Source organism: Salvelinus sp. IW2-2015, linkage group LG6.2 (genome assembly GCF_002910315.2).
Source record: "Salvelinus sp. IW2-2015 linkage group LG6.2, ASM291031v2, whole genome shotgun sequence".
Classification (NCBI taxonomy): Eukaryota; Metazoa; Chordata; class Actinopteri; order Salmoniformes; family Salmonidae; genus Salvelinus; species Salvelinus sp. IW2-2015.
In genome coordinates this window covers 17557288-17582146 of record NC_036846.1, presented here as the reverse complement: position 1 = coordinate 17582146, position 24859 = coordinate 17557288, and the positions used below count along the sequence as shown (strand labels likewise).

Below are 24859 nucleotides of genomic sequence, written 5' to 3'. Positions count from 1 at the left end.
CCAAATGCACTTCCTGGACGACTGCTGTCATTGAATTAGGCACTGGGCCATAAACTTCACACATGTCATGAAATAATCATTGTCCAAATTGAAGACCATGATTATTTGAATCAAGTGTGGAACCAACGCAGCTCTCCAGCACCAGAGTTTCCCAGCCCTGCTCTCTGGATAGAAGATGCTGTGAGTCTCTGACACWTTAAAGATGGACTTGAAGAATCAGTGTCATGGTATTAGAAGGCTGTCCACAGCTTCATTTCGACTCTTCTCTTTGATATATTTTATAGAGATTTTTATGTGCGCAACAAGTCACATGATATTCTAGACATTCTGTAATGCAGAACACCCATCCATCTATCCAACCAACCACCTCCCAGAGCCTTTACCCTCCCCCATCCCTCCCCAGTCATTGTTACTCTTAACAACAAAGTCATAATCCCGGGCTTGCGTGTTTCTCACAAAACAACCCACAAATGGACCAGCTGTCGTGGAATCTGGTAGTCTCCTCCAAGATAGCACCATACAAGAGCCAAGAATGGAAAAAAAACATGACTGAGAAAAGTGCTTTACAAACAAGATAGAAATAATAAACAGATACTGAAGCAGACAGCAGCAAATTATTATTTTAGTGCCGAAAGCCAAATATTATTTCCCCCCCAGGAGCTTATCTGTCTCCTATTATAGATTGTATATGAACTGTATKCAAACAAAACTTGGTTTTGTTTTTGCACCCCTTTTAATTACACATGTATTTTCCCTCTTGCATGTTTTCTTATCATTCTGTCACAGTGTAATTTCAAGCTTTATTGTGTGTAGGCCTATTTACAATTGTCTTCAATCTGAATAAACAATGCTGGCCTTGCCAGTTGCCACGCAAAGTTGGGATAATAAAACATAAAAAAATATTTAAATTCAACWCCACTCCTAAAGTGCAGGGACATTTGTATGCATCTTGTTGAATTCAGTCAGACTATCTATTATGGTGTTGTTCATCCATCATTGTTAGTCAGTTTCACTTAATTGGTAGGTATATCTTATTTTCCAATCGGGACTGAGAAAGATTGGYAAACAAATAGTACAATATAACTTGACCTACATGCCTGTAGCATTGTAGAGGCGATATTATGCTGCGTGATTTTTTTACACGAGCATTGCATGTCATGTGTCACTGTCCCTTCCACTCTACGTAACCCCTTTTGCTCCCCCACCCTCTCCCATTCCCTCATGCTCACCTACGTCGCTCTCAGCAGTTAGTCCATCCGAGCCACTCTCTCTTTCCCACTTACCAACAGAAAATACGTTCGAAGAGGACTTGCTATCGACGGAGAAAGAACAGCGGCGGGCGACCACAAACTCTCACATACCTGATCCTAGATGTAGCCTAGATAACTTTTCAGGGTCTATAACACGTTTTACTGGTCGTTTTACATAACGATTACGCCCGTATTTTAATTTATTTATGTCCATGACATTTGATTAATCCATCCACTTTTCGGGAAACTTATGGAATTCTGAAACATTTAGTGAACAAGGAGTTATTTTGGTTATCAATCCCTTTGTAACAATTCAGTCCACTTGTACAGGAGGATGTATTTGAGTGTAATTTCAAAGGTGTAGGTGTAGTGGTGCGTTACCTGGAATCATTTAAACAGAATTTTACATCGGAAATGAAAATGGATCTTTGGGGAGTTTACCTATTTCATCTCGTCTTCTTCGGTAAGTAAACAGGCGTATTTTCTACCTGTACTGSCCTACGAGATATTGCAAGGATGGAGTATTGATAGACACGTTCCTCTGATAAAGATTTCATGGGATACAGAAACCAAGGAGATTTTCAGTTTTGCAACCTGTTCGCAATATGCAGAAAACCCGCATATTTGGATAACTCTTTCTGTTGAGCAAATAGGCTACTAAAGTACATTTAGGAAAATCAAGTATGCTTTTCTTTTCTATCACTGACCTATGTATATTTCAAAATCCCACTAGGACAATAATATATTTCGGTGGAAATTGATTTTATGGTAGAAATTATGTGGAGTGATTTAGTTGTTGCCGCGCAATAATTTAGCCTACATTTTAGTTGTCGGATATTATGTTTACGCCATTTGGAGAATCTGTGATTACTTCCTTGCAATGTATGCCACATTGAATCTCAATATCAGGTCGAAATTAAGTGACTGACTAGCACTTCATAAGTGTTCTATGGTGTCCTGATACCTAATATAAATAATTTATATGGCCCAATAATCCGCATACACCATTATGACGGGATATTGTCAACATGTAGGCTATTGTAGGAACTCATTGAAATTTTGTGTGTACGTGCATGTGTACGTGCGTGTGTACATCAKCTACTCTCTGACAACATTAGGCTACAACCAAGCCCAAAGACCTGCATATGATGATAATGAGTTGTTTCATTTTAGCATTCAAACAGGGCCAGATTAAGAAATTGCCTGACCACAACCCCTGTAAACAAATCCATGCATCAAAATGCAATTCGATGGGTAGTACATTTACTGTTGAAGAAAAAGCCACTTTATAATAAAGCAATAATAAAAATCTGCCTTTTTACAAAAGCAGCTCATGCAATTCTACATCATGTACATGACAGAACACATTTACTGAATGTTTTTTAATAACACAAGTTGATTTAATGGCTGGGAAAAAACGGGGAAAATTCGCACACTTTTTTTTATGAACACCATTTTCCACCACCATGCAAGAGTGGCTAATGCTACTTCCAGATTTTGTGCCTGCTTTCAGCCAGGGGTAAACAACAGACCACTGCAACCTGATTGGCTGAACGCAATACGCAACATCCTGTGCTATCATTCCTAGGCATTAGCCACTCTATCATTATGGTTGAAAATTGTGTTTCATAAAGAAAGTATGCATATTTTTCCAGATTTTTTCTGCATTCTCGCCATTCAATCGAGTTAAGGAGGCAATCGAAGCCTTTGTAGCCTGAATGGAGAATGTTTAATGTACAAACTGGTCTACGGGGATACGAGTCTTGTCCAATCTAGCTGTAGCATTCATAGGACTCTATGAATCCTATATATATCATTCTATCTAATCCTACTTGGGCATATATTTACTCAATTCAACAAGATACATCACATTTTTCCTTCACTTTATGAGTGGTGCTGGTGAAACATTCACAATTTACTGGTACCCTCATTTACTGCCACTGCATTGAACTTTTCTACTGATCGTTTGACTACCACTGCACTGAACTGTTCTACTGACCGTTTGACTGATTTCAGAGTAACAGTATAGAAAAGGTGACACATTCCCCCATATTAATAATTTCAACCAATTTCACAGAGGTACCTGGGTGGCTTCGTCATCATTGTTGAATGACAGACGCTCTCAGTGTGATTGGATGAAGTCGCTATCGATTTTTTGCCTCTGATGCGTGCAAGTGAGAAAGGAGAGCCGCAAGTTGTAAACTATCAATGTCTATTAGTCAAGACAACACTGACATGTTAATCCTGACCTTGTTGCAAGGCGGGGGTAATACCATTATGGTTATTGACACGGCCATGACTTCCAGAGTTGATAATTCCTATCTCAATTGGGAACTGGCATTCCCAACTCATCAACAGCTGGCTAACAGGAGAACAGACATTTGCACCAAATCCTGCCTCAGTATTGATATTCTCTTCAGCAACTCCAGGACTGTCTTCATTAGAGAAATGAAGGGGTTGGAGGTGGGGAATTCTGAAAGGAAATGAATACAGTTATGCATTGAGAATCATAACAGGATATGATTCAATGTCTATTCAATTGGCATAAGGTGGAGAAGAGGTCTGTTTAAGCCAATTGGATGGTTTGCCATTTTCTTCTCTGAAAACGCAAGGTCAATGGTCTTAAAATCCTTGAAACTAACCACATCATGTAATTATGCACAAGCGATAGTTAGTTCRTTTGGGTTTCCTTTCAGTATACCAGCCTTTGAATTTGATTTTGAATTCAAGGTAAGGTAGCTAGAACTGATGAAGAAATGAGGTGTTTGCAGTTGTCATCGATAACGGATGGATCTTGCCGGTATGCATCCATAACTGTAGCTTTACCTCAACAGAAGCATAATGGTGCAATTTTCCAGCTTAAGTATTCACTCATTGTCTTTTGTTCTGACACAAACTTGCAGTATTTTAGGTGTTTTGTATTTACATTGGCACATTTCTGAGGTAATTGCTGTGTTGTTGAGCCACTTGTCCAAACTAATGAGCACAGGCAACAATTCAATCCATCAGGCACAGTGTACATAGATCACAATTTCTGTAGATGACATTATGCATTTATGTGGCCTGCTGACGAGGCAGCAGTGTGGTTGATAAGACTGGGGTTTAACTCACATAACCATGTCAAACAACAGCATCTAGCCTCTAACGATTTTCCAAGATGGCGTAGCAGTCAGACGTCCTTTGTCCTCGTCTTGTCCCGTGTATAAATATTTTATATATTTTCATATTTTTCTTCGCATATCATTTTATATATTTTTTTCTAAAAACTCAACTTCAAAACACTCTCCTGCAACCCGCCTCACCAAATGTGGTGCGGATCTGTTTTTTTACAAAAGTATTATTCACCTCGTATCTGAAATCCACAACAGAAGCTAGCCAGAGTTAGCCAGCTCACTAGCTAACGTTAGTATTCAGCTAACCACGGCTAGCGGTCATCAGCTATCCTTTAGCTCAGAAAGCTATCGCCAGTTTTGTACAACGCGATTCAGACCAGAGCATACCTGACCTATTTTRTCTCCATATCCCCGGGTTTCTACCGCAAGCTCTGGACATTTACACCTGGATCTTGCAGCTAACTAGCTGCTATCCGAGTGACTATTGGCTAACGTCGATTCCGGAGCAAACACCAATTATCCCGGAGCTAGCCAGCTGAAGAGTTCCATCAGCCACTCCTGSGCTACAATCACCTATCCGGACCCGTTTTACTGCCGATGCGGAGCCCCACCGGGCCTTCACAACTGGAATACCGACGTTATCTGCCTGAGGGAGTTATTCAACTGGCCCCTCCATTGCGACGTAACCTGAACGTCAATCTGCTAACTGCGGCCCGCTAATCGTTAGCTGTCTTGAGCATATCGACTGCTATCTGAACAGGTCTATCGAACAATCTTCTTGGGCCACTATAACTATAACTATTTTGACAATTGGATTGGTCCCCTCTACCACACGGAACCCCACTAATCTACTGACGGAAACGCACGGGGTGGCTAAAAACAGACCTCCATCTTCTGCTAGCTTGCTACCCATGGCTCGGCTAGCTGTCTGAATCGCCGTGACCCCAACCAACCTCCCTACTCACTACTCACTGGTCCCTTATGATCACTTGGCTAAGCATGCCTCTCCTTAATGTCAATATGCCTTGTCCATTGCTGTTCTGGTTAGTGTTTATTGGCTTATTTCACTGTAGATCCTCTAGTCCTGCTCATTATACCTTATCCAACCCTTCAGTTCCACCACCCACACATGCGATGACATCACCTGGTTTCAATGATGTTTCTAGAGACAATATCTCTTTCYTCATCACTCAATGCCTAGGTTTACCTCCACTGTATTCACATCCTACCATACCTTTGTCTGTACATTATACCTTGAATCTATTTTATCGCCCCCAGAAACCTGCTCCTTTTACTCTCTGTTCCGGACGTCCTAGGTGTCCAATTCTCATAGCTTTTATCCGTACCCTTATCCTACACCTCCTCTGTTCCTCTGGCGATGTAGAGGTGAATCCAGGCCCTGCAGTGCCTAGCTCCACTCCTATTCCCCAGGCMCTCTCTTTTGATGACTTCTGTAACRGTAAAAGCCTTGGTTTCATACATGTTAACATTAAAAGCCTCCTCCCTAAGTTTGTTTTATTCACTGCTTTAGCACACTCTGCCAACCCGGATGTCTTAGCCGTGTCTGAATCCTGGCTTAGGAAGACCACCAATAACTCTGAAATCTCCATCCCTAACTACAACATTTTCAGACAAGATAGAACGGCCAAAGAGGGCGGTGTTGCAATCTACTGCAGAGATAGCCTGCAGAGTTCTGTCCTACTATCCAGGTCTGTACCCAAACAATTTGAACTTCTACTTTTAAAAATCCACCTCTCTAAAAACAAGTCTCTCWCCGTTGCCGCCTGCTATAGACCACCCTCTGCCCCCAGCTGTGCTCTGGACACCATATGTGAACTGATTGCCCCCCATCTATCTTCAGAGCTTGTGCTGCTAGGTMACCTAAACTGTGACATGCTTAACACCCCGGCCATCCTACAATCTAAGCTTGATGCCCTCAATCTCACACAAATTATCAATGAACCTACCAGGTACAACCCCAAAGCCGTAAACACGGGCACCCTCATAGATATCATCCTAACCAACTTGCCCTCTAAATTCACCTCTGCTGTTTTCAACCAAGATCTCAGCGATCACTGCCTCATTGTCTGCATCCGTAATGGGTCAGCGGTCAAACAACCTCCAATCATCACTATCAAACGCTCCCTGAAACACTTCAGCGAGCAGGCCTTTCTAATCGACCTGGCCCAGGTATCCTGGAAGGATATTGACCTCATCCCGTCAGTAGAGGATGCCTGGTTATTCTTTAAAAATGCCTTCCTCACCATCTTAAATAAGCATGCCCCATTCAAGAAATGTAGAACCAGGAACAGATACAGCCCTTGGTTCTCTCCGACCTGACTACCCTTAACCAACACAAAAACATCCTGTGGCGTTCTGCATTAGCATCGAACAGCCCCCGTGAAATGCAACTTTTCAGGGAATTTAGAAACCAATATACACAGGCAGTTAGAAAAGCCAAGGCTAGCTTTTTCAAGCAGATTTTTTTTTCCTGCAACACAAACTCAAAAAAGTTCTGGGACATTGTAAAGCCCATGGAGAATAAGAGCACCTCCTSCCAGCTGCCCATTGCACTGAGGATAGGAAAGTCTGTCACCACCGACAAATCCACTATAATTCAGAATTTCAATAAGCATTTTTAWACGGCTGGCCATGCTTTCCACCTGGCTACCCCTACCCCGGTCAACAGCACTGCASRCCCCACAGCAACTCACCCAAGCCTTCCCCATTTCTCCTTCTCCCAAATCCAGTCAGCTGATGTTCTGAAAGAGCTGCAAAATCTGGACACCCACACATCAACTGGGCTAGACAATCTGGACCCTTTCTTTCTAAAATTATCTGCCGAAATTGTTGCAACCCCTATTACTAGCCTGTTCAACCTGTCTTTCGTATCGTCTGAGATTCCCAAAGATTGGAAAGCAGCTGCGGTCATCCCCCTCTTCAAAGGGGGGGGGACACTCCTGACCCAAACTGCTACAGACGTATATCTATCCTACCATGCCTTTCTAAGGTCTTCGAAAGCCAAGTTAACAAACAGATCACCGACCATTTCGAATCCCACCGTACCTTCTCCGCTATGCAATCTGGTTTCAGAGCTGGTCATGGGTGCACCTCAGCCACTCTCAAGGTCCTAAACGATATCTTAACCGCCATCGATAAGAWACAATACTGTGCAGCCGTATTCATTGACCTGGCCAAGGCTTTCGACTCTGTCAATCACCACATCCTCATCGGCAGACTCAACAGCCTTGGTTTCTCAAATGATTGCCTTGCCTGGTTCACCAACTACTTCTTCGACAGAGTTCAGTGTGTAAAATCTGAGGGCCTGTTGTTCGGGCCTCTGGCAGTCTCTATGGGGGTGCCACAGGGTTCAATTATTGGGCCGACTCTCTTCTCTGTATACATCCATGATGTAGATCTTGCTGCTGGTGAGTCTCTGATCCACCTCTACGCAGACGACACCATMCTGTATACTTCTGGCCCTTCTTTGGACACTGTGTTAACAACCCTCCAGACGYGCTTCAATGCCATACAACTCTCCTTCCGTGGCCTCCAARTGCTCTTAAATACAAGTAAAACTAAATGTATGCTCTTCAACCAATCGCTGCCTGCACCTGCCCGCCCGTCCAGCATCACTACTCTGGACGGTTCTGACTTAGAATATGTGGACAACTACAAATACCTAGGTGTCTGGTTAGACTGTAAACTCTCCTTCCAGACTCACAAACATCTCCAATCCAAAGTTAAATCTAGAATTGGCTTCCTATATCGCAACAAAGCATCCTTCACCCATGCTGCCAAAGATCCTCGACTTCGGCGATGTAATTTACAAAACAGCCTCCAACACTCTACTCAACAAATTGGATGCAGTCTATCACAGTGCCATTCGTTTTGTCACCAAAGKSCCATATACTACCCACCACTGCGACCAGTACGCTCTCGTTGGCTGGCCCTCGCTTCATACTCGTCGCCAAACCCACTGGCTCCAGGTCATCTACAAGACCTTGCTAGGTAAAGTCCCACCTTATCTCTGCTCGCTGGTCACCATAGCAGCACCCACCCGTAGCACACAGTCCAGCAGGTATATCTCACTTGTCACCCCCAAAGCCATTTCCTCCTTTGGCTGCCTCTCCTTCCAGTTCTCTTCTGCCATTGACTGGAACGAACTACAAAAATCTCTGAAACTGGAAACACTTATCTCCCTCACTAGCTTTAAGCACCAGCTGTCAGGGCAGCTCACAGATCACTGCACCTGTACATATCCCATCTATAAATAGCCCAAACAACTACCTCTTCCCCTACTGTATTTATTTATTTATTTATTTTGCTCCTTTGCACCCCAGTATTTCTACTTTGCACACTCATCTACTGTCAAATCTACCATTCCAGTGTTTTAATTTCTCTATTGTATTTACTTCGCCACCATGGCCTATTTATTGCCTTTACCTCCCTTATCTCACCTCATTTGCTCACAATGTATATAGACTTATTTTTCTACTGTATTATTGACTGTATGTTTSTTTTAATCCATGTGTAACTCTGTGTTGTTATATGTGTCGAACTGCTTTGCTTTATCTTGGCCAGGTCGCAGTTGTAAATGAGAACTTGTTCTCAACTAGCCTAACTAGTTAAATAAAGGTGAAAAAATGTATAAATAAATAAATACAATTTAGATAGAACTGCCTGTTTGATCAAACTGCTCACATTGCACATCGCTAACACTGGGGATTCATAATGATGTCAATTTCCAGGAATGCAATAAAAGAGCACATACTGTACTAAAGGAAACACTCGGTCTGGGATGGAATCAGTGACCATCTGTAAGAAATAGACCTACACATATCACCATCTTTCCATTTCCATGGAGAGCATTATGAGAATATATGGTTCAATATAGAAGAATATTCTACAGCTGAAGATACACTGAGTGTACATGACATTAAGAATACCTGCTCTTTCGATGACAGACTGACCAGGTGAAAGCTATGATCCCTTATTGATATCACTTGTTAAATCCACTTCAATCAGTGTAGATGAAGGGGAGGAGACAGGTTAAAGAAGGATTTTTAAGCATTGAGACAATTGAGACATGGATTGTGTATGTTTGCCATTCAGAGGGTGAATGGGCAAGACAAAATATTTAAGTGCCTTTGAACAGGGTATGGTAGTAGGTGCCAGGCGCACCTGTTTGAGTATGTCAAGAACTGAAACGCTGCTGTGTTTTTCACGCGCAACAGTTTCCCGTATGAAGAATGGTCCACCACCCAAAGGACAACCAGCCAACTTGATATAACTGTCGGAAGCATTGGAGTCAACATTGGCCAGAATCCCTGTGGAACGCTTTCGACAACTTCTCGAGTCCATGCCCCGACGAATTGAGGCRGTTATGAGGGCAAAAGGGGGTTCAAGTCAATATTAGGAAGATGTTCCTAATGTTCTGTACACTCAGTGTACAGTATATACAGTGCCTTCATAAAGTATTCACACCCCTTAACTTTAACCACAATTTGTTATGTTACAAAGTAGCAATCAAATAGATTAATTGTCTTTTTTTTTTCAACATGTAAGATTTGTTTTGTATTATCATTTTTATTAATGGCAAATGAAACACTTCATTAGAGAAGTTTTCAACCCCTTGAGTCAATACATGTTAAAATCACTTTAAGCAGCGATTACAGCTGTGAGTCTTTCTGGATATGTCTCTAAGAGCTTTGCACCCCTGGATTGTACAATATTRGCCCATTATTCTATAKAAATGTGTCAAGCTCTGTCAAGTTGGTTGTTGATCATTGCTAGACAGCCATTTTCAAGTCTTGCCATATATTTTTAAGTTGATTTAAGTCAAAACTGTAATTAGGCCACTCGGGAACATTCAATGTAGTCTTGGTATGCAACTCCAATGTATATTTATTTGCCTTTGTCTCTGAACCAGGTTTTCCTCCAGGATTTTGCCTGTGCTTAGCTCTATTCCGTTTCTTAGACTCCCTAGTCCTTACCGATGACACGCATACCCATATCATGATGCAGCCACCACCATTCTTGAAAATATGAAGAGTGGTACTAAGTGATGTGTTSTGTTGGATTTGCCCCAAACATAGCMTTTTATATTTAAGACAAAGAGTTAATTGCTTTGACACATTTTTCGCAGTATTACTTGTATTATATGTTTTATAATATTTTTATTCTGTACTGGCTTCCTTCTTTTCACTCTGTCATTTATGTTAGTATTGTGTAGTAACTACAATGTTATTGATGKATCATKATTTTTCTCTTATCACAGCCATTAAACTCTGTAACAGTTTTAATGTCACCATTGGCCTCATGTATAAATCCCTGAGCGGTTTCCTTTCTCTCCAGCAAATAAGTTAGGAAGGACGCATGTATATTTGTTGTGACTGGGTGTATTGATACACCATCCAAAATGTAAAATTAARAACTGCACCATGCTCAAAGTGATATTCAATGTCAGGTGTCCTTCTTTGCGGACCATACGAAAACCTCCCTGGTCTTTGTGGTTGTGTGCTTGAAATTCACTGCTCGATTTAGGGACCTTACAATTATCTGTATGTGTGGGGTACAGAGATGGGACAGTCATTTAAAAATCATGTTAAACACTATTATTGCACAAAAGTTAAGTCCATGCAACTCATTATGTGACTTGTTAGCACATTTTTACTCCTGAACTTATTTAAGCTTGCCATTACAAAAAGGTTGAATACTTATTGACTCAAGACATTTCATTTCTAATTCATTTCTAAAAACATAAGTCCTCTTTAACATTATGCGGTATTGTGTGTAGATCAGTGACACAAAATATCAATTTAATCAATTAGAAATTTGTAACACAGCAAAATTTGGAACAGTCAAGAGGTGTGTGAAGACTTTCTGAAGGCACTGTGTGTATATATATATATACAGTATATATATATATAATATATATATAATATCGAAATACCCTATCTTAGGTTACTGTAAACTTCAGTGATTACTCATTAAGACTAGCTGGTTTTGTGAAACTACAGTAATATCTACCTCTTTGGGTTCGAGAGAGATGTAGACCAAGAGGGATGATGATCTTCCGTCCAAGGCCTAGGGTCTCCAAGAAGACATTCATCTAACAGGAAGGCCAGATACTGCATTCAGATGAGTTGGAGCTCAGTGTGAATAACCACCTTGTCCACCCCAATGAGAAAAGAGAAGAATTTGAAAAGCCAGAAGAGACTGTCCAAGCATTGATCATATCTGCATGATGAATGTGCACAAGGTTTGCCTTTGACAGATCCATATGGGGGCCAAAATGATACAGGATTGAATACGTTTGTGCAATGCAATGTTCCCTTTTTGGTTTTTCTATTTATTCGCCCACCATGTTAACTTAGAGATACCATCTATGGTACATCAGTCAGATCACTACCATTTGATATTAAGGAGCCAAGTCCAACTGTAGCGCAAGGTGATTGCATTGAATATTATTGGTTCATATTGAATGGGTAAGAAATGATCTCTGGTGGCATTGAGACTAGGAACCATTTCAATTTGAAAATGATTGACAACTACTCCACAGCAGGAGTAAGAGTTTTGAATTGGTAGGGATTAATCTAATGGCTGAAAATTAGCTTTAAAGCTATCAAATTTATGACATTTCTGCTTTAGAAAAATACAACAGGCACTAATCACGGATAAATGAGCACTTTTACAGTGTGTAATGTTCACTCCCGATTCTGTCTGCATTTCAATATGAGTCAGACAAACCGAAATGCAGACAGAATCACTTGTAATGGATTCAATGGGTTCCTCACTATTCTAATGGAGTCAATGGGTTCCTTACTATTCTAATGGAGTCAATGGGTTCCTTACTATTCTAATGGAGACAATGGGTTCCTTACTATTCTAATGGAGTCAATGGGTTCCTGACTATTCTAATGGAGTCAATGGGTTCCTGACTATTCTAATGGAGTCAATGGGTTCCTGACTATTNGGGTTCCTGACTATTCTAATGGAGTCAATGGGTTCCTGACTATTCTAATGGAGTCAATGGGTTCCTGACTATTCTAATGGAGTCAATGGGTTCCTTACTATTCTGATGGTGTCAATGGGTTCCTGACTATTCTAATGGAGTCAATGGGTTCCTGACTATTCTAATGGAGTCAATGGGTTCCTCACTATTTTAATGATTTCAATAGGTTTCTCACTATTTTATGGAGTCAATGGGTACCTCACTATTCTATCATATAGGTAATGTGAGGTTTAAGGGTTTTGACATTGTGGGGCATGACCTGTGTCTTTAATGGAGACAGATAAGCCATCCCCAAGCATGCTATCACCAAGCATATTGGCTGTGCTCTTGTAAGGGATTTGTCACAAATCTCAWTTGAGGCAGGTATTACCCATGATGAGCATATAGCAGATGTGCACGGCTTTCTCATGTGGGAGAAATGGCCAAGTCATTACAATCACATCAGATGCTCATATGTATCATTGTTGATGATAAAAAAAACTCTTATTGTTGTCTTCATAATAAGACTTGTCCTCAGGAGTGAGTGTGACCCTTTGTCSTTGTGAGGTAGAACAATAGAAAATGCATCACTGAAAACTGCAACTGATCTTCACATTATAAAGACATATTAGTAAGCAATCAATTTCAATATTGGATTATAATGCCTATAATAACCAATATAACAATATTATACTATTGTCACAAGCGTCACATCATACAATTATGTGATTTTGATGTCTTTGAGTAGGTCACATGAACAGATTTCATTCAGATCTTGTTTTTATACAGTAGTGGAWACAATTTCCTCCTCAGACTTGTATCATTTCAGTTAAGTACCGTTGCCATTTCATCCCCCGAATAAAAATAAAATAATCAAAATGATACATACTGTAGCATCCACCTAGTTATCCATCCATCCAGACCCAGTCATTAGTGTTTGAGATGTGATCATCATGATGTTATTCCTGGTAGAACCTGACGTTAAAAGCCGTTAGCTGCCTCTGTTCCCTTGCTATTGTCTGGGCCTTGTAGATGCTTTAAACCCTATTGTCTGGGCCTTGTAGATGCTTTAAACCCTATTGTCTGGGCCTTATAGATGCTTTAAACCCTATTGTCTGGGCCTTATAGATGCTTTAAACCCTATTGTCTGGGCCTTATAGATTGCCTTTAAACCCTATTGTCTGGGCCTTATAGATGCTTTAAACCCTATTGTCTGGGCCTAATAGATGCTTTAAACCCTATTGTCTGGGCCTTATAGATGCTTTAAAACCTATTGTCTGGGCCTTATAGATGCTTTAAACCCTATTGTCTGGGCCTTATAGATGCTTTAAAACCTATTGTCTGGGCCTTATAGATGCTTTAAACCCTATTGTCTGGGCCTAATAGATGCTTTAAACCTTGCTGCCCGGAACTTTGCCATTCATCTAGTGTCAATCAGCTTGATGGCTTTGACCTTTCCTCCTGACATTATTCAATACTACACGTAATCATCTGCCTACAATATTAAACCCTACTAGCTCCAGACAGCACATAATGTAAGGAGTTAGGAGCGAGTCACAGTTGAAGAACTCCTGAGGTCCTTGGCTCAGGATTCATCTTTGTGGTGATTTGGAAATTACTGTTGATACCGGAGCTAAAAATGCGAAGTTGGACTGAAATGGTACTTGTTAAAAGTAGGGCTCTTGGTAGGGCTAAAAGCTGTGGCTCTCCCCTCACCAGGCCTGTTAAGAAATTCAGGAGATGGCTCTGGGGTTATAGACATACAGTGGCCTCCAAGGGCCAAACAGAGCCTCATTAGTTCTGAGTCTGTCGGCGGTTATCCAGAGAGAAAGCCTGTTCCAGACAGGTAGACACAGCTCCTTTGTGACACAACTTCAAATGGAGGGCTTAAGCTCGGCTACCAAATAGCTACCCAGTCTGCCACTGTGTTTCTGGGACATAGCTATCTTGGGATGACTGACTGAAGTTTTATTTAGGTAGATAGGTTTGTTGGAAAGAGAATGGCCGTCAATTGTCCAAGGACTTATATTTCAAAGTTCCTGTAGTAKGCTGTGAAATGTATATTTAGATTGCACAGATTGCACCTAATGCAGACAATATGGTCTTTGAGTGAGAATGAGTATGTTTACCTAATATTCCATCTGTGATGAAGAGGAAATGTGAGGAAGTGTTTCAAGGAAGACTGACCCCCCTTCAGATGCGACATCAGCAGCCGGTTTACCTGCGTCAATCGGAAACAGAGCTACGGACCTGTGGTCCACTATAGTTTTGTAAGATCCTCAGAGAAATAATTTATTTAATTAAATGTCAGACTTGAAATTGCAGACTGTTACTGGTTTAAAAAAGGTGAGATTGGAGGTGAAACCATGGACCTCTTTCTGTTCCTGCTGGGATAAATTTGGACTCTTTTGATAACTTTCATCATAGTGTTATTTTAATGGAGTTATTTTTGTTTCATGTTCCTTTTAACTTCTCTTGCATCAGTAAACATGAGAGGTACTGTGTACAGTTGGTATCTTTAGGATGACATTTTTGTTTTCACCAAGTATCCCTCTCATCTTTACTACCAGAAAATCTAAAACAATTTATGACAGTATTCATCCTTTCTTCATCCCTTTTTAATCCCTGAAGTTTTGGAGATGTAAGCCAAAGAAACTGAGGAAACAGGGGGAAGAGTACACAAAATACATAATTGAAAKACGGGAGATAGAGCCCGGGAGTGAGCTCTAAGAACACATCGCTGGCAAAGCCGTGATGGATGCAGCTGTCTAATTTCATTGTGGTCGCAACACAGCTTTTATGACAGGCAGGATGAATGGGATCCACTAACTGAACAGGTTTTATATCCATCACTATGCATGTATTATTTGGTTTGTTATTATTTTATTAAACATAAATGTGGCCTCAATCTCCATGGCATGTAATTACTATGGGGCCTTTCAAATGTTTGCCTACATGCACAGTGAAGTGAATTACACTGCAGTTCAGCAACCCAATAAAATCCAGTCTAATCAGTAGGCACAACCAGAATACCAGTCAGGCCATGGCACCAAATAGTTTTTTGCCGAAATGAATCCAGTGACGTTTATTTTCATGAGGGGCTCTTCAGTTAATCAAATCCATTAAACCAGTCTAGTGGCCTCATTGTGGTTGTTGATATAAAGTCTGATCTGAAATGTTTGTCTCCAAATAATAAATCGTATCAGTACTGTCTGGCCTGTACCAAGAAATCAGAGATCTTTGCTTGACAGCAGCCCAAATACAGGAAATGGCATAATGGCAACAAGAGACAGACATACCGGTAATCCTTTGACCCCACAGGCCGAACTGTCTTTACTCTGGCCACTCAGTAATTGTAGCCGTTATAAAGCAGAGTCATAGGACACCACTGCCAGCATTGGAAATTCTGTATAACCTTGTAATGTGGAGATGATAGAGGTTGGAGTGGTGCTGCCTGATTTCTCCAGTGTTCCAGGAAAGGAAACAAACCATTACCAAGGCAGCAGACAGGAACCGGCTGGAGGGCACCTGTCTCTGGAAGATTCCGTGGATTTACAACATCTGGTCCATGCAGGAGAGGCTGCCATCTCCGCTCACCGCTACTTGATTCATTATTTCAGACTCAGGGAAGAGGAGGCAAACTGTAATTGCAAATCCTCTATGCACAGAACAAGTCTTCCCCTTGTTCAACATTGGGATGTGTCCTAAATATTTCTAAAACTAAAGCATTGTATTTGGGGCAAATCATTCACTAAACCCTAAACCTCAACTAAATKTTGTAATAAGTCATGTGGAAATTGAGCAAGTTGAGGTGACTAAACTGCTTGGAGCTACCCTGGATTGTGAACTGTCATGGCCAAAACATATTGATACAACAATAGCTAAGATGTGGAGAAGTATGTCCATGATAAGGTGCTGCTCTACCTTCTTGACAGCACTATCAATAAGGCAGGTCCTACAGACCCTAGTTGTCGTACCTGGGCTACTGTCGTGTGGTCAAGTGTCACAGAAAAGGAAAATTGCAATTGGTTCAGAACAGGGCAGCACGGCTGGCCCTTGGATGTACACAGAGAGCTAACATTAATAATATGCATGTCAATCTCTCCTGGCTCAAAGTGGAGGAGAGATTGACTTCATCACGGCTTGTAGTTATGAGAGGTATTGACATGTTGAATGCAATTGTGACCGAGCTGCACCGAGTTGTCTGTTTGAACTACTGGCGCACAGCTCGGACACCCATGCATACCCCACAGTACATGCCACAAGAGGTCTCTTCACAGTCCCCAAGTCCAGAACAGACTATGGAAGGCGTACAGTACTAAATAGAGCCATGACTACATGGAACTCTATTCCACATCAAGTAACTCATGCAAGCAGTAAAATTAGATTTAAAAAACAGATAAAAAAATCACCTTATGGAACAGCTGGGACTGAAGCAACACAAACAGGCACAGACACATACGCACTATACACACACGTACACATGGATTTTGTACTGTGTATATGTGGTAGTGGTGGAGTAGAGGCCTAAGGGCACACAGTCTGAATGTATTGTAATGTATTTTATTATTGTATAAACTGCCTTAATTTTGCTAGACCCCAGGAAGAGTAGTTGCTGCCAAGGCAGCAGCTAATGGGGATCCATAATAAATACAAATACAAATTTGGTCTTACTTTCAAAATTATTATGTCGCAGCTATGCTCTTTGTTTCAGTTTTGTGACTGTTTCACAAAGCCATGCAGTGCGTTCACAGCATTACTATAACTGTGATTTGAAATTGAAGCACTCTACCAAAGTATTACAGGGGGAGAAAGCCCAGATTTCCCACAGACGTCACCAGCAAATGTATCCTCTAGGTGAGCCAAGGCACATGACACGAGCCACCAAGTTCCTTCAGCCACCTCATTACTGGGCATCCTCTGAAATGCTGACGGTTGGATCGGTAAAAGGGTTGTGCCTCTGCCATCACTCCATACCCAATCCCACCCATTCCCATAGCTTGTTAGGCCCTAATTAATTGGATTGAGAGAATGTCAGTAAGCATTTGACAGGTCTGTGTGAGTGGCGGCTAAGAACACAGGCCCACTACCAGGGTTCTGCCCCTGGAGAAGATCACTCCATATTAGGCCCATTGACTCTTTCTCAGAGGCAGGGGATATAACACAGATTTTGTGTTAACCAGTCAAATGAAGCAGCACCAACCACACTTTGTTTGCTAATGACTTTCATGACTGGCTTGTGATATAGGTATCAACATTTATGGTCTGGATGACTGGTCATAATGATGGTAATATTAGAGGGCAGATACTGTATGCTTTTTTCATGCAAGAACAAAGTTTGTTGATAAAGTTCTACAGATTGTGTGATTTTGCACAAATGTATACTTTAATTGCACCGTACAGTCAGTGCTTCTGATCTTCTCGAAAGACGTGAGGAGGAATGACATTTCACAGATTGGGAGTAAGCCATGCGTGACCAATCCTATGGTCCATATACAGTGCATGGCATCCATCCATATAAGGCAGTAGCTGAGYAAGTTTGGGAGGCCCTCGTGCCAGCCTGGGTCAGCCACCGAGTTAGACTCGATAACATTACCGGTAGGAGCTGTGACATCATGTGGGGAAAAGCCTTCGGCAACCAATCCTTTCATCAGCCTCCCAAAAATGGGCAGTGGAAACTACAAGAGCCTGAGTCTCAGTTCAAGTTTTTGGCAGCGTTGTTATTTCTTTGCGGGGGTTGATCCATTGCCCTGCATTGTAATGTCTGCGCCTCATATTCCAGCTCACAGCATCACACTCAGGGAAAAAAGGGTGTGCAGTGCCTGAGCCATGTTGGAGGGAGGCAGCAGTGTGGATGAGCCATGTTGGAGGAAGGCAGCAGTGTAGATGAGCCATGTTGGGGGGAGGCAGCAGTGTAAATGAGCCATGTTGGAGGAAGGCAGCAGTGTAGATGAGCCATGTTGGGGGGAGAGGCAGCAGTGTAAATGAGCCATGTTGAGGAAGGCAGCAGTGTAGATGAGCCATGTTGGAGGAAGGCAGCAGTGTAGATGAGCCATGTTGGAGGAAGGCAGCAGTGTAGATGAGCCATGTTGGAGGAAGGCAGCAGTGTAGATGAGCCATGTTGGAGAAGGCAGCAGTGTAGATGAGCCATGTTGGAGGCAGGCAGCAGTGTAGAGATGAGCCATGTGGGAGGGAAGGCAGCAGTGTAGATAAGCCATGTTGGAGGAAGGCAGCCAGTGTAAATGAGCCATGTTGGAGGAAGGCAGCAGTGTAGATGAGCCATGTTGGAGGAAGGCAGCAGTGTAGATGAGCCATGTTGGGGGTGAGGCAGCACGTGTAGAATGGAGCCATGTTGGAGGAAGACAGCAGCTGTTAGATGAGCCATGTTGGGGGAGGCAGAGTGTAATGAGCCATGTTGGAGGAAGGCAGCAGTGTAGATGAGCCATGTTGGAGGAAGCAGCAGTGTAGATGAGCCATGGTTGGAGGAAGGCAGCAGTGTAGATGTGAGCCATGTTGGAGGAAGGCAGCAGTGTAGATGAGCCATGTTGGAGGAAGGCAGCAGTGTAGATGAGCCATGTTGGGAGGAAGGGCAGCCAGTGTAGATGAGCCATGTTGGAGGAAGGCAGCAGTGTAGATGAGCCATGTGAGGAGGGAGGCAGCAGTGTAGTGAGCCCATGTTGGGAGGAAGGCAGCAGTGTAGATGAGCCATGTTGGGGGAGGAGCAGCAGTGTAGATGAGCCATGTTGGAGGAAGGCAGCAGTGTAGATGGGCCATGTTGGAGAAGGCAGCAGTGTAGATGAGCCATGTGAGGAAGGCAGCATGTAGATGAGCCATGTTGGAGGAAGGCAGCAGTGTAGATGAGCCATGTTGGAGGAAGGCAGCAGTGTAGATGAGCCATGTTGGGGGAGGCAGCAGTGTAGATTAGCCATGTTGGAGGAAGGCAGCAGTGTAGATGAGCCATGTTGGGGGGAGGCAGCAGTGTAGATGAGCCATGTTGGAGGAAGGCAGCAGTGTAGATGAGCCATGTTGGGGGGGGAGCAGCAGTGTAGATGAGCCATGTTGGAGGAAGGCAGCAGTGTAGATGAGCCATGTTGGAGGAAGGCAGCAGTGTAGATGAGCCATGTTGGGGGGAGGCAGCAGTGTAGATGAGCCATGTTGGAGGAAGACAGCATGTAGATGAGCCATGTTGGGGAGGAGGCAGCAGTGGAGATGAGCCATGTTGGAGGAAGGCAGCAGTGTAGATGAGCCATGTTGGAGGAAGGCAGCAGTGTAGATGAGCCATGTTGGAGGAAGGCAGCAGTGTAGATGAGCCATGTTGGATGAAGGCAGCAGTGTAGATGAGCCATGTTGGAGGAAGGCCAGTGTAGATGAGCCATGTTGGAGGAAGGCAGCAGTGTAGATGAGCCATGTTGGAGGAAGGCAGCAGTGTAGATGAGCCATGTTGGAGGTAAGGCAGCGTGTAGATGAGCCATGTTGGAGGAGGCAGCAGTGTAGATGAGCCATGTTGGAGGAAGGCAGCAGTGTAGATGAGCCATGTTGGAGGAAGGCAGCAGTGTAGATGAGCCATGTTGGGGGGAGGCAGCAGTGTAGATGAGGCATGTTGGAGGAAGGCAGCAGTGTAGATGGCCATGTTGGAGGAAGGCAGCAGTGTAGATGAGTCATGTTGGAGAAGGCAGCAGTGTAGATGAGCCATGTTGGAGGAAGGCAGCAGTGTAGATGAGCCATGTTGGGGGGGAGGCAGCAGTGTAGATTAGCCATGTTGGAGGAAGGCAGCAGTGTAGATGAGCCATGTTGGGGGGGAGGCAGCAGTGTAGATGAGCCATGTTGGGGAAGGCAGCAGTGTAGATGAGCCATGTTGGGGGGGAGGCAGCAGTGTAGTGAGCATGTTGGAGAGGCGCAGTAGATGAGCCATGTTGGAGGAAGGCAGCAGTGTAGATGAGCCATGTTGGGGGGAGGCAGCAGTGTAAATGAGCCATGTTGGAGGAAGGCATTAGTGTAGATGAGCCATGTTGGGGGGAGGCAGCAGTGTAAATGAGCCATGTTGGAGGAAAGCAGCAGTGTAGATGAGCCATGTTGGAGGAAGGCAGCAGTGTAGATGAGCATGTTGGAGGAAGGCAGCAGTGTAGATGAGCCATGTTGGAGGAGCAGCAGTATGGATGCGGAAAACCGGCTGCTGCTTGAGATTACCTGCCTCAGTAGTCTTGTACATGCCCTTCGAACCTGAGAATCACCTGTTTGGGGTGAAGAACAACATATGGCAGTGTTGTGCGAAACAAAAGGTCATGTTGAAATTGCTTAAGCTGCTCCCTTTTCTGTAAGGCCATTGGTGAAGCAACAAACCTTCCAGACTGGTGTTCCTGCTCCTGAGAGAAAGTTCAGCATTCTTGGTCGATGTGAGAAACAAACTAACAGTCCAAAAGTTAAGAATAGCTATTTAAGAGTTGATTGCTGTTTACCATCATTTTATGACGCAGGTCTAATAACAGGGAGAAATGTGTCAGGTAAATGGCTAGCTAGCATTTGCTTAGATTCTTGCTGAAAGCTCTTGCTTTACCTCATTTGATGACTCGCTGTGGGCAGTGATGGACATTAATGTATCTAGTCTGTTACAATGATGCAGTCATTACGCAAGTGGCAAAACTAAAACAAGTGAAATAGTCCCATATGTTCCTCGTTTGACCTGCTGTTTCCAAGGTTAGGTGGAAAACAACTATATTGGTGAGAGATTCTTGAGTTAGCTAGTGACCTACCTAGCTTGCTAGCTGCAGAGGTGCACAAAGCAAGCTAACAATGAGTTTTCTCTCCAGTGAAAAAATGTGTGTGTTTAGTAATGTCTTCTGCTGCGAGTAACTGCGTTATAATCAACTCCGGCCTGTGCAATTAAATACAAATAAAGCAACCATTTTGGGTTACGATTCGGCATAGTTTCGGGGAGCCATATCACACCCGTGTTGTGGTATAGTTAAGCAATAAGGTCCGAGGGGATGTGGTATATTTAAGCAATAAGGCACGAGGGGGTGTGGTAAATGGCCAATGTACCACGGCCAAGGGCTGTTCTTAGGCACAAACCCCGAGGTCATTATTGCTATTATTACTTTGGAACGGGGCAGTATTGAGTAGCTTGGATGAATAAGGTGCCCAGAGTAAACTGCCTGCTACTCAGGCCCAAAATCTAGAACATGCATTTAATTAGTAGATTTGGATAGAACAGACTCTGAAGTTTCTGAAACTGTTTGAATGATGTCTGTGAGTATAACAGAACTCATATGGCAGGCAAAAACCTGAGAAAAAATCCAACCAGGAAGTGGGAAATCTGAGGTTTGTAGGTTTTCAAGTCTTTGCCTATCCAATATACAGTGTCTATGGGGTCATATTGCACTTCCCACGGCTTCCACTAGATGTCAACAGTCTTTAGAACCTTGTTCAGGCTTCTACTGTGAAGGGGGAGAATAAGAGCTGTTTGACTATGAGGTCTGGCAGAATGCCATGAGCTAAGTTAGCGCGCGCGCGGCCGTGAGAACGAGCTCTGCTTCCTTTTCATTTCTAAAGAAAAGGAATTGTCCGGTTGAAACATTATTGAAGATTTATGATAAAAAACCATCCTAAAGATGATTCTATACACTATGACATGTCTACAAACTGTAATATAACTTTTTTGACTTTTCGTCTGAACCTAATTGCTGCGCCCACTGTGCATTTGGATTACTTGGGCTAAAAACACTGCGAACAAAAAAAGGCAGGTATTTGGACATAAAAATTATGGACTTTATCGAACAAAACAAAAACATTTATTGGGACCTGGGATCTCTGGAGTGCATTCCGATGAAGATCATCAAATGTAACTGTGAAATATTTATATACGCTATTTCTGAGTTTTGTGACACCTCTCCTTCTTTGGAAAAATGGCTGTGTTTTTCTGTGAAGCTTGGGCGCTAAACATAATCGAAGGTGTCGCTTTTCGCCGTAAGCCTTTTTGAAATTCTGACACAGCGGTTGCATTAAGAGAAGTTTATCTTTAATTGGTGTGTTTAACAACTTGGTATCTTTGCATATTCAATGTTATGAATGAGTATTTCTGTACTTGATATGGCTCTCCGGCACTTTCACCGGAGTTTTTGAGACAATCGCATTTCTGAACATAACACACCAATTTCAATGAGGTTTTTGGACTAAAGATGAACTTTATCGAACAAAACACACATTTATGGTCTAACATGGAGTCCTGGGAGTGCCCATTCCGGTGAGATCATCCAAAGGTAGTTGATTAATTTTAACGCTATTTCTGAGTTTTGTGACACCTCTTCCTTCTTTTGGAAAAATGGCTGTGATTTTCTGTGAGTTGACCCTTACATAATCGCATGATGTGCTTTCGCCGATAAAGCCTTTTGAATCAGACACTGTGGTTGTTAGAATTAACGAGAAGTTTAATCTTTAAAATGGTGTTATATACTTTGTATGTTTGAGGAATTGTAATTATGAGATTTCTGTGTTTTGAATTTGGCGCCCTGCAATTTCACTGGCTGTTGGTTAGGCAGGTGGGACGCTAGCGTCCCACATATCCCAGAGAAGATTAAACTGGTTACCACGTAATTAGAGAGTAAAACTAAATGTTTTGCTCATTAAACGTGGTATATGGTCTGAAGTAAACCATGGCTTTCAGCCAAATCAGAATTCAGGTCAAACCCACCAGTTTATAATGGCCATTATATTCAAAGCTAAGGACTGTTTTTACGCACGGCGCGAAGCGGGAGTGACTGGTACAGACTTAGCCGTTGTATATTGGCCATTATACCACAAACCCTTAGAGGTGGCCTTTGCTATTATGAACTAGTTGCCATCATAATATTACACCTAAACAAGTCTTTTTCATCTACCCATGGTATATTCAATGTTTTTCATTCCCGTGGTAATACGGTCTGATTATACCACGGATGTAGCCAATCGCTTTCAGGGCTCGAACCGCCAGTTTATAATGTTTGATATTCCACAGCTTTCAGCCAATTCAGCATCCAGACCCAAAAACTCCCACTTTATGAATTTATAGAACGGCCCCAGTGCTGTTTATAGTAACATGTTCCAAGTTATAGTAAAGGGTTCTAAGTTATAGTAAAGGGGTTTCTAAAGTTATGGGTTTTAAACCGGAATGGCCACTGTGCAGGTCAGATGTGTACTGGAGCTATAGTATGAATACTACATACATTTTTTATGTTTTATCCACATTTACCCCAAGGATGAAGAGTTGAAAATACAATCAGAGGATTTATTTTGTTTATATATATATATGTTATATGTTGTATATATATATATATATTTTTCTAATATAATTATTTTTTTCAATCTAGACTCCCCCACCACCCCTACCCTTGATTTGGAGTTATACTAACGGACAACAACATTTATTCTATGCTTACATCAAAGAGATTTGAAGGTTTCAAAAGGTTTTCAACATAGATAGGATATCTGATATGAATTTTAATTGATCAACACATCCCTACATTCATTAAAAAGTATCAAATGAAGGAGGACATATAAAATAGTATTATATACAGAATAACAGAACCCTCATATACATCGAGTTTCAATACCCAGAATTCTTGAAGGCTGCAGAGGCCATCAAATAAATATGAAGCTTAGCCTGACAGCCTCTTGTATTCTGGACAAATGAACCCATGCGGGAAAGGCAATTCTATGTGCATTAGTCATAAAAATTGTAATATAGAGGCAAATGAAATTAAACCAAACTAACCTGTCGGCTGAAGTACAAAATACAATTTTATAGATTTGATTTGACTAGAAGACCACATTTACATTGATTTTCATTGTTATAAGAGTTGGTTGAAAGTATCAACCAGTCATAAGTTGGACACACCACTAATTCAGGGTTTTCTTTATTTTACTATTTTCTACCATTGAAATAAAATGAAACATCATACTATGAAATAACACATACAGAGGGGGACATACAGTTGAAGTCGGGAAGTTACATACTCCTTTAGCCAAATACCATTTCAACTCAGTTTTTCACCATTCCTTGACATTTAATCCTAGTAAAAATTCCCTGTCTTAGGTTCAGTTAGGATCACCCTTTATTTTAAGAATGTGAAAATGTTCAGAATAAAGTAGGGAGAAGATTTATTTCAGCTTATTTCGTTCATCACATTCCCAGATGGCGTCAGAAGATTTACATACATTTCAATTAACATTTTGGGTAGCATTGCCTTTTAAATTCTTTAACTTCGGTCAAACGTTTTGGGTAGCTACCACAAGCTTCCACACAATAAGTTGGCGTGAATTTTGGCCAATTCCTCCTGGACAGAGCTGGTTGTAACTGAGTCATGTTTGTAGGCCTCCTTGCTCGCACACGCTTTTTCCAGTTCTGCCCACAATTTTCCATAGCATTGAGGTCAGGGGCTTTGTGATGGCCACTCCCCAATACCTTGACTTGTTGTCCTTAAGCCATTTTGCCACCAACTTTGGGAAGTTATGCATCTCTCTCTTTT

General features: G+C 42.2%; 1 protein-coding gene across 1 annotated transcript in view; it reads left to right on the top strand.

Annotated features, from left to right (window-relative positions):
* The first annotated feature begins 1224 nt into the window (after positions 1-1224).
* The window catches only part of LOC111965897 (GDNF family receptor alpha-4), a 110666-nt gene continuing 87031 nt past the window's right edge, over positions 1225-24859 (top strand). The window contains exon 1 of the mRNA XM_023990306.1: positions 1225-1713. Coding sequence (XP_023846074.1) covers positions 1665-1713 — 49 coding nt within the window. The 5' untranslated portion in view covers positions 1225-1664. The remainder of the gene's footprint in view (positions 1714-24859) is intronic.